This window comes from Sorex araneus, chromosome 5 (genome assembly GCF_027595985.1).
Source record: "Sorex araneus isolate mSorAra2 chromosome 5, mSorAra2.pri, whole genome shotgun sequence".
Lineage (NCBI taxonomy): Eukaryota > Metazoa > Chordata > Mammalia > Eulipotyphla > Soricidae > Sorex > Sorex araneus.
Window position 1 is genome coordinate 50,269,749 of NC_073306.1, and position 17,709 is coordinate 50,287,457.

Here is a 17,709-nt window from a genome sequence, read left to right on the forward strand (position 1 = left end):
ACTTGCCTTGCATGCAGCCGATCTGGGCTTAATCCCGGGCACTCCATTTGGTCCCCCTGAGCTCTCTGGAATAACTCCTGTGCACAGAGCCAAGAGTAACCCTGAGTTGGGGCCGGAGCGATAGCACAGCGGGTAGGGCGTTTGCCTTGCACGCGGCCGACCCGGGTTCGATCCCCGGCATCCCATATGGTCCCCCAAGCACTGCCAGGAGCAATTCCTGAGTGCAAAGCCAGGAGTAACCCCTGAGCATCGCTGGGTGTGACCCAAAAAGCAAAAAAAAAAAAAAAAGAGTAACCCTGAGCATCACCACCTATGGCCTCAAGCCAAACCAAACCAAATAAACAAACAAAAAATAAGAACACTTAAGATGTCAGGAAGAGAGAAAACTTGTTTTAGTGTTCCTTATAACAAGATTAATCTACCACACTATTCATAGACTAAAGAAAAAAAGAATATTAGAAAAGACGAAAGAACATTTGACCTTCAAACTAAACTGAACATAGACAATCTAAGACTTTATCCCTTTCCTCTAAATTGTGTTTTCAGGTCTCTTCTTTTTTTTTTTTTTCTTTTTGGGTAACACCCGGCGATGCACAGGGGTTACTCCTGGTTCTACACTCAGGAATTACTCCTGGCGGTGCTCAGGGGACCATATGGGATGCTGGGATTCGAACCCGGGTCGGCCGTGTGCAAGGCAAACGCCCTACCGGCTGTGCTATCGCTCCCAGCCCCCATTCAGGTCTCTTATTAAAGATACAAACTTACAGTTCATATGACACTTTGTTTTGGTTCTCTGAACTGTGTGTATGACCAAATATAGCAAAATCTATAAAAAGCACTTTCAATATTTGGTGAAAATAACATTCTTACTATTATATCTTACAGCTGATTAAAAATAAAGCCTGTGTATTCTTGAGTATGGCAATTTCAGTGACCACAAAAAGCCTGTCTAGAGATGAAGAGGAAAAAATTGAGAACAGAGCCATTTTAAAATACAAATTTCTCCAGCTCAGAGTGATAGTACAGCGGGTAGGAAGCTTGCCTTACAAACCACTGATGGGGGTTCAATCCCCGGCATCCCATATGGCCCCCAAGTCTTACCAGAAGTGATTCCTGAGTGCAGAGCCAGGAGTATGTCCCGAACATCACCAGGTGTGTTCCCCAGACAATCAAACAACCCCCTCCCCCCACAAAAACAAAAACAAATTTCTCCATTGTCATGATAGGGAGAAGAGCAGGGAGGATTTTAAAATAAACAACATCTCTGCAGCTACTGGGTGTTCAAACACTCCCCCTGTAACAGGATCGGTTCACTGAGAGCAAGCCATCAGGCACACAGGCTATCTAGCTATTTCAGTTCTCAGCTAACTTGATCCAGGAAGTCCTGGTGGGCTGCTGAGCCAACATCTCTGATCCATGGAAATCAGGGAAGAAGGCCAGCTAGCCTTGAGTGCCATAGCTGGTTCCCGGCTGCCTTTCAAACTCTGCTACTGAACCCAAGTTTGGGTGCTTGTCATGTGAAGGCTGCAATACTGCAAATCCAGATCTTTAAGAGCCTGAGCATGATTACCTGTTCCAAAGAAAGCACTCGGAGGGGCGGTGGCTAGCAAATACAGATTTAGTGTTGTATGCCTATGGAAGCAGCAAGCAAGATTAGGCTGGTGAGTGGAACCAGCCTAGCAAGCTGAACCAGTTGAGTGAGCAGAACCAGTGGTGGCAGGCTGGTTCTGTACCATAACAGACCAACTGGTTTTGGTGCCATAACATAAGCAATATGGCAGACTGGTTCTGGTTTGGGTAATTAAACTACACCAGGACTTTGTCACAAGGAAATATATATGAATATGTATTTATTTATATACATTTGCGTGTATGGCATGCAGAACAAAAAATACACTTGGGCATGGTTGTGAAGACCAGATATTGTACTGGGCACAAAGATATGGACAGTGTCTCTGCTTAATATTTCCACTCTTCCTGGGAGTTATTTGGTCATGGCAACTCCCAGGTCTGTCTCTGGCTTTCTGCCAAAAAGGTGAGGGCAGTGAAGGAGGCATGACCTTCATTTTCCTCATATTCCATCCCTACCCTGACACCACCACCTGAATATCCTGCATAATCACACATTGTTTTTAGTGGTGTGTATGTGGGGGGGGTTGGGGGTACACTGGAGCAGTGATTCAGCAATCACTCCGGGTGGGGCTCAGGGGGCCATATGAGATGCTGGGGATTGTCTGGTTGCCTGCATCTAAGGCAAGTGCCTTATCCACTGTCCTATCTCTCCGTCCTCTACATCACATAATTTTATGGAGATTCCCTGGAATGGTGAATCATGTCATATATTGCATCCATATTCCACAAATATAGTAGTGTATGCTGTAACTAAACATTATGAACAGTGCTGCCACAATAAACAGCATCATACTGTGGGAAAGGAGGAAATCCAGAGGGAGCTGGGGTATATTTACAGCATTGTGTGCGAAGCATGGAACATATGCCACCTTGCACAGTGGTTCACATATCTAGTGCCATGTGATTCTCGAAGATCACTTTCTGGTCTTTTGCTATTTTGTTTGTATGAAGAGCCATTGCATGTTTGGTTTGGTTCAAAGTAGTAACTGTATGACTGGTGAGAGCTTCTACCTGGAATTCCAAATTTATAGTTGTATCTTGGGGGTGCAGATTAGATGGAAACCACTGTGCTGTCCAGCAGATATTGTTCAGTCCAGTAGACATCCCAATTGGAGTGTGTGCCAGGCAGGACTGCTAACAGTCTTCCAGGAATAGAGTCTCACTCAAGTGTACGAATGTACACTTACACAGCACTGTAGCACTGTCATCCCATTGTTCGATTTGCTCGAGCGGACATCAGTAACGTCTCCATTGTGTGACTTGTTACTGTTTTTGGCATATTGAATATACCACGAATAGCTTGCCAGGTGCTGCCGTGCGGGCGGGATACTCTCCGTAGCTTGCCGGGCTCTCCAAAAGGGATGGAGGAATCAAACCCGGGTTGGCTGCATGCAAGGCAAACACCCTCCCCGCTGTGCTATCACTCCAAATACCCTTAAAATTCTTTTATGGAATAAAGTGATTCCCCCCGTGATTGGTTGGGGATAAAACTGACATTTTTAACAGCTCATCTGTAAGTCATCTCCTCTTCTGCCCTCTCTCGATACTGCCTGGGGAGTTCCCTAATGTAGAAGTTCATTTGTCCAGTTTTCAGTTTCTCAGTCCTGAGAATGACTCAACCCAACTAAAGAGTTGTGTCTCAATCCTTGAATAAAGTGGAAGTAAACTGACAAACCCACCGAGAGCTCTAGGAACCGAGAGTGGAGAATTATTCTCAGATATGAGCCAGGGTATCTTTAAATGGCAGGTCCTTCTGGACTACAGTGTCCTCTGATGTTCAGAAAAGCAACATAAGTTTGTATCAGAGTAATCACTGTGATATTTTCAAGTTTTCCATTCCACTTTGAGTGCCCTTTAGAAAAGGATGGTCTTTCGTTCTTAATCAAAACAAACTAGATAAAGCCAGAAACATTAGATTTGAAATTCATACCCAGATATCATAATAATTTTGGGATTTACTCTGGTTTATAGATAAAAGGTAAAACTTACAAAAATGATTAAGTAGACAATAATCTGATATTCACAAAAGGATATGTTATTGAAACATATTTTTCCAGTTATCCAAACTTTACCAAATAATTCTAATAAGTTTAATTTTGGGGGTAAGTTTAATTCTTAGGGCTGGAGTGATAACACAGCGGGTAAGGCGTTTGCTTTGCACACAGCCGACCTGGGTTTGATTCTACCAAGAGTATCTCACCTGCACGGCAGAGCCTGGAAAGCTATCTTTGGCATATTCGATATGCCAAAAACAGTAACAAATCTCACAATGGAGGTGTTACTGGTGCCTGCTCGAGCAAATCGATGAGCAACAGGATGACAGTGACAGTGACAGTGAAGTTTAGTTCTTACAAATTTGGCCAATTATTTTGTATAAATAGAGTAAGAACAGGGATAACATGCAAAATCTTTTTATTTGCTTTGCTGGAACTCACAACAATAAGGTAACATTTAGTGAGCCAATCAGAACAAGATGGCTTCTCCCAGAGAGAGGTTCTCACACCTTCCAAACTGTAGACCTCAGGCCAATTTGTTTCATTTTCCTCAGCTCAGAGAGGGAAGGAAAAGATGGTTATTCAATTACACTTCCTTCTTTGTTGTCGGAGAATAGTACTCATAACTATCGCTGGATTACAATTTTGGGTCTCTATGCATTCCCATGTTGAAACATCCATTGGTCTGTTCCAGGTCCATGAGGCCCTTCGTAGGACTCATAGTTAGGTGTTTAAGAAATGTCAATTCAGGGCAACTAAAGAAGAAGATAGGCTTATGTGACAAGGCCTCAGGGTTTTATAAGAATGAATTTCATTAACTGTCAGAGTTTCCTTATAATTCCAACGAGTTTTAACTATTAATTGAGCTATCTGATAATCCAAAGTCTCAGTAACATAACCCTTTCTCAAACTCTCAACTCATTTAAAATTATCCCTGTATTTATGTAAACACATTGCCATGAAAAACAAAAATATAGTATCAGGAAAAGAGAAAACCAAATATTTGGTTTTACTCACAAGAAAGATGCAATCTACCACATTTTCTGGCCATAGTTCATGACATATAATGTGCTTATTAAATATGTAGGTATATATGATACTGTGTGTATATAAATGTGAATAAATACATCTATAGCCATATGTATATGAATAAATATATTTATAGGTACAATGCCACACCTGCCTTGGGAACTTAAAATGAAGGAGATGACTGCTAATGTTTTTCTTAATATCCGTAGCACTGTAGCACTTTTGTCCTATTGTTCATTGATTTGCTCGAGCAGGCACCAGTAACGTCTCCATTGTGAGACTTGTTGTTACTGGTTTTGGTATATCGAATACACCACGGGTAGCTTGCCAGGCTCTGCTGTGCAGGAGGGATACTCTCGGTAGCTTGCTGAGCTCTTTGAGAGGGACGGAGGAATCAAACCCAAGTTGGTCACTTGCAAGGCAAACACCCTACCCGCTATGCTATCGCTTGCATCCTTGCACGCAGCTGACCCAGGTTCGATTTCCAGCATACCATATGATCCCTCAAGCACTTCCAGGAGTAATTCCTGAGTGCATGAGTCAGGGGTAACCCCTGTGCATCATCAGGGGTGATCCAAAAAGCAAAAGCAAAAAAAAAATCTTTGGGACTGGAGCAATAGCACAGCAGGTAGGGCATACTTTTCTTCTCAGTTAAGAAAAATTACATTTCTACTAATTATTTGATTTAGAAATGAGCAGAGGGAAACTGTCACTTTTATTTAATGTCCTAATGGAATGCTACAGTTCCATGACTTTATATCATTAATTCACCTGATCCTCATTATGGTACTTAGGTAGATATTGTTCCTGTTTCGAGATGAGGCACAAAGAAGTTTAGTCTCTTGGCCAATGCCACACAGCTTGTGAATCCGGGAATCAAAAAGGCAGGTAGCCATCATAGTCTACACTATTAGCCACTGCAAGGGAATAAAAAAGGGCTTACTTCTGTCTTAACTGTAATCATGTTTACTAAGGCAGTCACATACTGAAAATTTTCAAATTTCATCATATGTAAGTAAAACCAAACATCCAGTTTTGGGGGCATGCTCAGCCCCTTGCAAGTGCTCACCAGACACATGTGTAGTGTGGGTGTGGGTTGGGGCAGCAAGGACATAGGCTATTTCCACCCTCACACATACCTCACACATACCTCCACAGGCTAATGCTCCAGCGACTCCAGGAACAGAAGCCAAACAGAAGACTCAAACTCAGTAGGAATCACTGGGATACATTTTTTAATTAAATACCATCATAATATTTGCACACACATTTTTTTGAAAAATAAGACATGCCATATTATTAGTCATGAAGTGAACAAAATATAAGCATCCACATAGAATGTATTCTAAGGGGGCTTCATTTACACAGCTTCTCAGAGAAACACACAGTTCATTTTTTGCCTATCATCCAGTGTTGGACTGAACTTGGAATTCTCAAGGTTTAGGGTAAGGTTTCCCACTATGCCCCTGGGGGGCTCTGTATATCCACATAGCATCATGTCAGCTGTTTTCCACCAGAAAAGCTATGGAGAGGGCAATTTTGGCTCCCCATCCAGAATTTACTTCAGGTTCCCCTCCCCCCTGACCTGCAGCCCAGCGTGAAGGCATCTCTGACCTGCATTTCATGGAAAGGCCAGGCAAGTGGGGGCTAGGATCCCCTCAGAACCCACAGGCACCAGTCTGGGAAGAACTGGTTCTAGTATCTGAAAGGGACCCCAAAATCCCAGCCTTTCCCAGAGGTAGACGGAGTTCAGGGGTGAGAAGAGAAAGACCAGAGAATGACTGGAAAGTTTATACCCATTTGCTGACCAAGCTTCAGGGATTGGCCACTAAGGAGGAGAGACACATTAGATGTTTCATGTTCCTTGGGGCCTTCAGGAGAGCTTGGGGATGTCAGAGCTGAAAGTTAAAAAGAGAATCAAGGTTCTGGTTATGACCTCCTCACTGTCCTAACAAGGGCTGCTGATCTGCCACTGGTGAAGGGTTCATGGGAACTTGGGGACAAAGCTTTGGGAGGGTTTGCTCAAGACAGATTAAGAATTCTGGAGACCAAGGTTCCCTGTCTCCTGATCATCCCAGTACCCAACGACCACGCAGAAAAATACCATGCAACTTGGCTCCACCTTCTTATGTCAGCTTCAAAGGATGGAGCCATTGCCCCAATCCTGAAGTAGAGGAGCTGCCCAGATGGTCCCAGGTGGCACTGAGCCCATGATCTTCAGTTGATCTGAAATTTCAACTCACTTTGATCCAAGCATCTCATTATTTTTTTGTTTGGTTGATTTCTTGGGGGCCAGTGCACACCAAGCTGTTCTTAGGGCTCACTCCCAGCTCTGTGCTAAAAGATAACTCCTGGTGATGTTTTGGGGGGACTCCGAGGGGTCCTGGGGATTGAACCTGGGTTGGCCATGTGTACAAACACCTCACCTGCTGCACTAGTTCTCTGGCCCCATTTCATTCTTGCCTGACTACAGGTAAAAGATCTGTAACAACAATGACCAACCCCACTTACCCCAAAAGAAAGGGGGTAGAGAAAGGTGGGAAGGACATAAAAGAACAAATGATCACCTTTGTAGTGACATTTTTAGGTACCCATGCCACTGTCACATTCTTCCCTGTTTTCACCTTGGAAAATTGAAATAGCAGCAAAATCAACTTTTAATTCCCCTTCAGTGTTTTGTTCTTGTAGGCATGTAGCTTGACCCTGAAGTGTACTTTTTATTCCCTCTTATAGCCACCCTGTTTAAGACCTTTCTAACCAGAGCAGACTTTGTCATTCTCTTCCTCAGGAAATTTCAATGGCTTCCAGGCCCCTGGAAATACACATTAAACACCTCAACCCTCTGTTCCAGGCCCTCCGTGATTTGGTCTCCAATGCTGAGCTCTCCGCACTCATTTCTTGCCTCCTTTCCTAACTTTTTTTTTTTTTTTTTGCCATTTCTCCTGCCCTGTCTCTTATCTTTGCAAATTCTGGCTTTGCATGGATCCTGATCACCCTAGTTTTACGCCTTACTTAAATCTAAGCTAGATTTGCCTATCCCACACCTCTGTCAATGAGTGGGGCCCAATTAGTTATCTCCAATTCTAAATACTGTTCCCTTAGCGGCACTGCCAGACCTGTTACTTTCTTTGGTTGCCTATTGTACTTCACACCTGTCAGGGTTGACCCTGCCATAGTTTCCTTGGTCTCTGTGATTCCCCCTGCTGGCCGGGAGAGTGGAAAACATGTCTCACTCTTTGTAGACCTTGTCATCCAAATCTTGAGGACAGAGTTAATGTCTCATAAATATTGTTGAATTGAATTGATACCTATCTGAAGGAAAAAAGTTACTGTTGCCTTGTTAGGCATATAAGACACAATACAGAAGTGGTTCAGACAATACAGAAGTGGATATCACAGCCAAAAGATGTCAGTTTTGGAAGTCAAGGTACTAAATCAACATTAAGTACAATCCATAAAAGTTAATGATCTATCAACACTGGTCTATTAACACTGTTATCTTGCCTGTGAGTTAAAGGCTGTTTAGGGAAGCAGTTAAGCATAGATCTAAGTAATCACAGGATGGAGAAATGCCATAGATCCTATGGGAATAATTGACTTGCTAAATGAAACCCAGAGAAGAAACAAGGAATGGTAGTTCCAACCTTCTCACAGGAATGAACTGGCCCTAGGGGCTTTAACTGAGCACATCTTTCTGTTATAAGACTTGTAAGGAGCATGATCCTTGGGGTTTCCTGCTTCAGATTCACCTGTGCTCCAGGCTCTTGGGTCCCACCCCAGACTTCCTCTGAATATCCAGAGTCAGTGTATAGGAATCTGCATTTATAAATAACCTCCTTACAGGATATCCTTATGCACATTCAGGTTTAAAACATTTATCTGCCGTTCTCAAAAATAGACAGTGAGTTTATAGGAAGATAAGCATATACACAGCCAGAAAGAAAGCGCTCTGTTTCTGAGAATTCCTGCTTTTCCCAGAGGCCAGTGTGGAGGTCGGAGGGACAAAAGATCTCCATGGACTCTGAGGACATCAGTCAATAAATAAAGCTGAGCTGTCTGTCTACAGAGCAGAGGATGGGACTGGAGTGACAGTACAGCGGGTAGGGTGTTTGCCTTGCATGCATCTAACCCAGGTTTGATCCCTGGCACCCCTTATGGTCCCCTGAGCATCGCCAGGAATAACTCCTGAAAGCAAAGCCAGGAGTAACCCCTGAGCATAACTGGATGTGACTTCTTCACCAAAAAAAAAAAAAAGCAGAGGATGAAGACAGGTAAATGAGGCCACCTCTGAAATGAGCACCCCCAATCTGCCAGAGGGTATTCATATGCAGGAAAACACATACAACAGCTTGATCTTCTATCAATCTTTTTTATAAGTGATGTGATCACTTGCAAGAAGATAAAAGATTTTTCTTCCGGATGGACCAATGTATCATCACCTCTGCTTCTGCCCTGTGTTTTCTCCTTTCAGATCATAACTCTCAGTTCCTTTTGGGGACAAAAATTGATTGAGTAGTTCACAGAACCAAAACAATCCAGTTTTCAGAGAGGATCCTAGATAAGCACATCAGGCACATTTTTCCCAGGAAGGGCACAAGCGGAGGCAGATGTGCTCATCCTACAGGGGTGTGGTGGACTGTCCCATCCAGCTCTGGCCTACCCTGCTACAGAAAGGTGACAGAGAGCAAGCAGATGTGGAACAGTGAGTGAGAGGCGCAGAGGTCACAGCCCTGCATAGGAAGGGGAAAGAATTACATTGTGAATCTTTCCCTGCATTGGGAAAGGAAGAGCAGAATCTCTGCCTTGCTTTTAGTGCTGAAGCATGTGGCAACCTTTGGTCACTGGCTGGGAAGCTCAGTTATCATCTGCAAGATGGATGATAAAGTCTTTCCCAGTTTGGCTCAGGCAGAGGTCCAACGCCACACCTGAACAATGACTGCTCTCAGCCCTCCACCTCTAGCCCCCTCCCTGGTCGCCTGACATTTCCATGGCCAACACAATGGGATCCTTTGCCTTATCAAGCCTTGGCGTCATCTCTGCACAAAGAGTTCTTGAGTTTTAAAAACGAAAATTAAGATCTGAAAGGCAAGTTTTAGAGTTAAGGGTTCAACCACTTGTCACGGGGCTGGAGCAGTTATACATGGCAGGGAAGTATGTCTCCTTTAGGGTGGGCTCACTCCTTCTTGGTGTGTTCCAGGACTCTGTAGGGAACTCCAGAGGCACTCCGGGAGCTGTGTTCTTCTTGCATGACAGGCAGTGTGGCAGGCGCATAGATCTCAGAAACATTGTCGTTGTTTTCCAGGGCCCCATAGGAAAAAGAAGCTTTGAGGTCAGGCTGGACTGTCATCCCCTTGTCATGCATGTTTTGCATACCTGAAATGAAAGAAATCCATTTCCTCCCGATCATTATGTGGTAAGGGGGTCAAAGAAGGCTGCATCTTCCTCTATTCCACTACAGACTAATTATAGTGTTAGGGAACTAATCATGTGCATTGTCAATTTCCTGAATGCTTTAGACTGAAAAAAGAACACCCATAAATATATACCAGAAGTAATAGGGTTGCTAAGCAACAAGGGACAAATTTTCAGGAAATACGCACATCAGGCGGGCCATTGGCATGAGAAACCACCAATTGGCCTACAGAGAGGTGGAGTCTGTCTGGGCCACAGGTAAAGTGCAACCTGCACTGTGTTTCGATCATGGTAGATGCCAGCAGTTTTGCTGAGTTAAATGAGGATCTAAAAAACTTCACTGTACTGTCAAAGGGTCACTTTTGTCTTGGGACATGCTATATGATGCTCAGAAGGTGACTTTTGGCTTTGAACACTAATATCTTTGATTTACATAAGAGTTTCAGGTGTGATTTTGCTTATTTGTGGTTATTTGCATGCTAATGTTGGGTTTCTAGTTATATTTGAGGGCAAAGACATTAATAATTAATTATTTAATGGGGGGGTAGGCAGGTTGGGTCATGCCTGGCTGTGCTTAGGGCTTATGCCTGGCTATGCCCAGGAATTATTCCTGGTGAGGTTCAGTTTCTTGTTAATTCTTCTCATACCCTCCCTTCTCTTCCCCGATCCCTTCTTTCCTTTCCTTTTTGGTTTTTGTGCCACACCCAGCTGTGCTCAGGGCATATATTTGGGTCTATGCTCAGGAATTACTCCTGGCAGTGCTCTCTGAACCATATGGGGTGCTGGGGATTGAAGCCAGATCAGCTGTTTGCAACGCAAGCATCTTACCTGCTTACAATGTCAATGGCCCCTGATTCTTTTTTTTAAATTTTGTTATACTTAAAAAATTTGTTTTGTTTTGTTTTGTTTTGAATCCACACCCAATGGTATTCTGAACGTACTCCTGGCTCTGAGTTTAGGGATCAATCCTGGTGGTGTTCAGGGGGTCATGTGGGATGCCATGGATTGAATTTAGGTCAGCCATATGCAAGGCAAGTGCCCTATCTCTATAATATTGCTCTGGCCTCAAACTTTTTTTTTTAAAATCATTTTGCTTATTCTCATTTTTTCCATTAATTTCTTTAACCTTATCCTATAATTCCCTTTCTTAAGTGAGACCCGGTTTCCTCTAAAGTCAATTTTTCTCCTGACAGGGGATTAAGAGCCTTCAAATTTGTGGTCTGGGGAGATACTTCAAATGGTAGATTATGCATGAGGCCCTGAGTTCAATTCCTAATACTGACAACAACAACAAATAAGAAACTCTTGTTCCCAGAATAAATCATAAGAAATTAAAAGTAAAGTATCTTTTATGAAACTATGTTGATAATTACAGCTGAAAACTACTGCTTCATATGCCTTTGGCATTGGACAGAGTGCTTTAAATGATAATAGTAGGGCTGGAGAGAAAGTAAAGTGGGTGAAGTACTTGCCTTGCATATAGTTCATTAAAGTTTGATCCCAAGCCCTACCACGAGTGATTTCTGAGCCAGGAATGATCCCTGAGTACAGACGCAGGATTAAGCTCTGAACAGAGTCAGGTGTCCCCCCACTCCCTTAGAATCCAACTTAATGGTAATCATTGCAACAATAACAACAATAATAATAATAGCTAATAGGTGCACTTCTTAGGTGGCAAACAGGTCTAAATGGTTATAGTTTTATTTATTTTGATCCTTATAAGTACCAACAAGGAAAGAATGCAGCTGAAGGTTAACTAGGTTGCCTAAAGTCACAAAGCTAGGAAGTAGCAGAGCCTGGGTTGCTGCTTAAGAGGCTTCAACTCTGAAGCCCACACACTTAACCTGAATGCTGTATATTCTCCCACTATGCTTGCACATATCCCCCAAAGTGATGTATTGGAAAAGCCTTACTATCCTCATTTTCTGGATATTAAATGAGGATAATAAATATAATTTCAGAGAGGTGAAGTAACTTATACAAGATCATACAGGTAATGAGTTGGTGCTGAGACCTGTCACCAAAGCCTGTACTTTTAGCTGCTCTGCAAAAGGCCTGGGACAAGCCTGTCTGTGGAGAGCCCTTTGCTTCTCCATTCTATGACTCTTAGCAGTTGGTCTTTTGAAGGGTATAGTTTGGATCTGGTGGGCTCTGGTTGGAGGGGAAGGAGTGAAGAGTGTGCCTATCTTTAGGTAAGAGAGTTGACTCGTTGGGAAAGACAAGTAAGGAGAGGCTGCTAAAATCTCAGGGCTGGGAGGAATAGAGACGTTACTGGTGCCCGCTCGAGTAAATCAATGAACAACGGGATGGCAGTGATACAGTGAGTTGACTTAACAGGGGAAGGTGAGAATTTGGAGTTACGTTCTTCCAATCACCTTAGCTTTTGGGTCCAGCCAACATTCTGCAAAGACCCTTTGGGTTTATTGACTTATTGCAAGGATGGAGCCAGACGCTGTGGGCAGCCATGGTGTCTTTCCAATATGGGGATGTTGGAAACCGATATGGAATTAGGATTTGTCAATGGTAATTTCAGGGAGGGTTAAAGGAAGCAGGACTTGGGTTTGGATTTGATGCTGTCAGGAAGGGAGGATAATTCAACAATTGGGAAGCTTAATAAATCTTAACTAGACAAGGAGAGACCAGACTGAGCTTATAGCTGTAATTGTTGAGGAAGCAGTGTTTGCTCATATTAGCCAGGATAGGGGGAAAATTGGTTCTTTCTGAGGTTTGTTTTTGTTTTTGCTTTTTGGGTCACACCCAGCAATGTTCAGGGGTTACTCCTGGCTCTTCACTCAGGAATTACTCCTGGCGGTGCTTGGGGGACCATATGGGATGCTGGGGATCAAACCCAGGTCGACCACGTGCGTGCAAGGCAAATGCTCTACCCTCTGTACTATCACTTTGGCCCTTCTTTCTAAGGTTTATACAATGTTCATGTGTTCATACAAAAATGGAGTGATTGTTTTTGATTCATCCAATCACAGAGTGACTGTGTCTGGTGCTGATATTCTGTGAAATTGTTCAGCCAAGACCCAGCAAGGCCCAGCTCCTAACTATCAAGGTTGCTTTTGGTCTTTCTCATTTTTCAGAAATCTTTCAAGTGCTGGCATTACTATTAGCCTCTTCCAATCATCACATGTAGGACATTTTTGGAATATAAATGCTTCTCGAATAGTAAGTATGGATCTGTACACAGATATTTTAGGTAGACAGAAAACAGGGTTCCGATGCCTAACAGGGAAACCACATTACTTGAAAAATAATTACATTAAATTGTTTTACTCTTCATCTTGGTATTAGATTAGCCAAGAGTTTTAAATGTTTAGAGTTTTAAAAGAAAGGAATAGAAACTAAAATCAAATGTAGTCAGGCATCTGCCATATCCCAAACACTGTGCAAGGGCCTTTTACCACATGACTCCATTATCCAGAAAGAAGGAAATTAAAAAATGAGGGTCAGAGGCCTTGGGAGAGCTGTCTGGATGTTTAAGGTCACAGAGCGCAAGTGGTAGAGCTGGGATTTGAATTCAGGTTCAACTGAATCCTAAGCCCTCACTCTTCATAGTATAGTGGGGTTACCTATCCTGAAGTTTCCTGACCTGATGCAGCAAATAGGTCAGGGTCTTCTTTCTTTAGCATCTGACTTCCTGCCAGTGAAAAGGCACACTGAAGGAGCAGGAAGTCACAGCCTAAGACCAAACATCACAGAACCTAAGACCTAAGATTACCTCCAGTCCCTTCTACTTCCCATCAGAGAAAACACATCTGTAAATATGCATATACAGAAACTTAGATATGTACACATATACAGTTTACAAACACACAAACACACATATACATACACATACTTGCACACACACAGAGTTGACACCTCACCTATCTGGAATTCAGCTATCCAGCGCCCTCATCTATCCGGAACACAGCCGAGAAACAAGGAAGTAAGCAAAAAAGGCATCTCAGCAGCCAGATTAGATGTTTTATAAAGTCCATGCACTAAAGCTCATGCACTTAATCCCTATGAGAAATTTTAAGTCCCCAATTCAGAACTTATTTAAATTTTTACACAATTCAAACAAATCTGGTCAAATGCAAAGACTGACACAGAGTTGCTCTATGCAGGCAGGCTGGTAACAGCAAGAATGACAGACAACAGCTTAATAGCAGGAGATGAGGAAAAGAAAAAGCAAACAGTAAAGTCTTGGGGCCATTAATATCACAGCACACAGTATTTTATAAAGCAGTACTTGGTACTTAGTGTATTTAGTACTCATATTTTGTTTGTGAGACTAAATTAAGGGTGAAGGTACATTTCTCTTTAGGAGAGATTTTATCACATATGCTAAAATTAAAAAATATAGGGGTTAAAGAGTAAAAACGAGTGGTCACTGGCAACCTGAAGAATTTAGGTCAGCAAACTACATGCTAGTCCCATCTGAACCTTTCCCATTTGGACCCTGTAGGTTTGACAGGCACTTTCCAATTTTCCAAAAGCCCTGCTACTTTCGTTCATGCAGTATACAACCAATTTACACATTTGTTTCTGTACGGCTTAAAGGCATTTGAATTTATATTTCTTTCACAGTGTGAACCCATAGTTCTCTGGGAAATCAGACTTTCCACAGAACAATCCACTTACTTGTAGAATCCAAAGTATGCTTATAGTATTTGAATGTCCTTCACTCTATTTTCCCTGTCCTCTCAGATCATTCCATTTCAAAGAATGAATGTTCCCTTTTGTAGGCATGAAGCCTTGTGCTGCAGATCATAATTACATCCAGTGTGAATCAGGATTGTCTTGAAAACATCCTGAAATAGACATGGGAACTGGCAAGATGTGCTTAAAACCAAGAGAGGTGTCTCAGCCATTGCTTCCTCTTCTGCAAACCAAGATTTAAAAAAGGAAAGAAACAGACAGTCACACCATAACGGCACAGCACACCTTTCCTGTACCAAACCCAGTGGCTGGGTGTCTTTTTCTAAACAGGCAGTAGCCATCATTCTGTACGGAGAGGCTGGCCAGCGGGACACAGAGGGTTTCAGTGTTACCTGGCATGGCATCCATGGAAATATAGGGTTCAAATGGAACGGCCTTCTTCCTGTTACGGGTGATTAAGAAGACACCCAAGAATGCGATGAGGCACCTGAGGAATGAACATAAGGAAGAGAAATAAGACTGAAGCAAGGTCAGTAGACACACATTCAAACTTAGGACAAAGGAAAAGGTAAAAACCCAGGTATAAAGAGGGGTTTCTGGCTGCAGAGAGGACATGCTGATGAGCAGCTTCTAGGCCTGAGTTCAGCAGGGAACAGATGCTAGATGAATGATAACAGCTTGTATAGCCCCACGCACCCGGCACATTACACAAACCTTAATCGGAACCAGTTAGTCTCTCCTGGGCAAAACTCTCACAGTTCTCCATTTTCACTTAGCCTATAGCTCAAAACCCCGTCTTTAAAAATTAATTTCTTTTAAAAAATGTATGATCTACCCCAGGAATAGAGAAAACTGAACTGATCTTCCGGAATCTTAAAAAATTGTCTTTTCCCTAGAGTTTGGATAAACCAGCCCTTTCTAAAAATTAAGTAAAATGCAGTAACATGCACAAACCCTAAAGACAGAGCTTGTTGAATTGTCTGTGTATGCATGGTCCAGGTGAATGAAGAAGACATTGCCACATGCCCTCGCCCAGCCCGGTTTTCCCTGTGCCCTTCCTAATTCATGTCAGTCCTTCCCCAGAGCTAACTACTATTGCCTCACTACAGATGTGATCTGCCCATTCCTGAGCTTCTTGTGACATCATGTGATGTCTTATGAGATCACAGTATGTACTCCTTGTGTTAGCATTTCACTCACGTGTTTTAAAAATCATAGTTTAGGTAACATGGGTACAATATTATCAACGTTTATGGTTTTGATGTTCACAGTTATTGTACCTCGTCACCACCTCGACCACTGCCCTTATGTAACTTTTAGTCCACCTCTTCTTTCCTTCCCCACTCCTGCCTCTCACTGCTGGTGATCTTGAATTTTGTAATCTGAGGCCAAGGTTGGTCATTATTTAGCTCCGTCAATTCCCTCAGTTTATTTCTCTCTATGCCGCAGATGAGTGAGATCAGCCTGCATTTGTGCTTCTCCTCTGACTTGTACCTTCTAGTTTCAGCCAAGTTGTAGTGAACTGCAAGACTGCATCTCTTATTGAAAAGAAATTTCAATGTACATTATTGTGTATACACACCACAACTTCTTTATCCATTCATATATCATTGGACATTTGAATTGTTTCCATGTCCTGGCTGTTACACAAGTGCTACAGTGAATATGGGTTTGCAAATTTCTATTCAAATTAATGTTTTTGTGTTTTGGGTGTGGATAAATGCTATGAAGTGGGATTGCTGAGTCATATGGGAGCTCTATTACTTTTCTTGAGGAATGTCCATAGAGGCTGAGCCAGAGAACATTCCCGCCAACAGTGAGTGTGACTTCCTTTCTCACCACACACCCCCAACTGCTGTTTCCAGTCTTCTTGATATATGCTATTCTCAGTGTTATCTCAATGTCCTTTTGATTTGTATTTCCCTAATAAGTGATGCTGAACACTTTTTTTTTTCTTTTTGGGTCACACCTGGCATTGCACAGGGGTTACTCCTGGTTCTACACTCAGGAACCATCCCTGGCAGTGCTCAGGGGACCATATGGGATGCTGGGAATTGAACCCGGGTCGGCCGCGTGCAAGGCAAACGCCCTACCTGCTTTGCCATCGCTCCAGCCCGATGCTGAACACTTTTTAATTTTTTTTCTTTTTAGGTCACCCCCAGAGATATTCAGGGGTTAGTCCTGGCTCTGCACTCAGGAATTACTCCTGGCAGTGCTTGGGGGACCATATGGGATGCCAGGAATTGAACCTGGGTCCGCCGCTTACAAGGCAAACACCCTACCTGCCGTACTATGGCTCCATCCCTGAACACTTTTTCATATGCCTCAGAAGATAAGTCTATTCTCTTAAGATGCAAGTCTGCTTAATCTCTCTCTTTTTTTATATTTTGGTTTTTATATTTTACTGCTTTATTGTTGAACTTTGTGAGTGCTTTATCCACCTTGGAATTATCTATTTTTTTTTCTTTTTGTTTTGGGACACACCCAGCAATACTCGGGTTGCTCCTGGCTCTCCATTCAGGAATTATTCCTGGTGGTGTTCGGGGGACCACAGGAATGCTGGGGATCAAACCCAAGTTGGCTCCATGCAAGGCAAGCTCCCTACTTGTACTACCTCTCTATTCCCCCTGAATTATCTCTTTATCTGATATATGATGTGCTAATATTTTTTCCATCCAGTAGCACTGTAGCACTGTCATCCCATTGTTCATCGATTTGCTTGAGCGGGCACCAATAATGTCTCCATTGTGAGACTTGTTGTTACTGGTTTTGGCGTATCGAATATGCCATGGGTAGCTTGCCAGGCTCTGCCAAACGGGCGGGATATTCTTGGTAGCTTGTCGGCTCTCCGAGAGGGACGGAGGTATCGAACCCAGGTTGGCCGCGTGCCACTACCCTGCCCACTGTGCTATCACACCAGTCCTTCCATCCAGTAGGCTACCTTTTTAACTTAGCCCGAGTTTATTTTTCTGTATACACCCTTTAAAAT

At 42.9% G+C, this 17,709-nt stretch overlaps 1 protein-coding gene across 3 annotated transcripts in view; it reads right to left on the reverse strand.

Moving 5' to 3' along the window:
- Positions 1-5,873: 5,873 nt before the first annotated feature.
- NIPAL3 (NIPA like domain containing 3) overlaps positions 5,874-17,709 on the reverse strand; it is a 57,797-nt gene continuing 45,961 nt past the window's right edge. For 2 of the 3 annotated variants that reach the window (XM_055138320.1, XM_055138321.1), the window contains exons 11-12: positions 15,113-15,207; positions 5,874-10,028 (exon numbers count right to left, since the gene is read on the reverse strand). In XM_055138320.1, the coding sequence (XP_054994295.1) occupies positions 9,829-10,028; positions 15,113-15,207 (295 nt within the window). In that variant the 3' untranslated portion in view covers positions 5,874-9,828. Of the gene's footprint in view, positions 10,029-13,942; positions 13,975-15,112; positions 15,208-17,709 lie in introns of all 3 variants that reach the window. The other variant, XM_055138322.1, reaches the window with a different exon arrangement.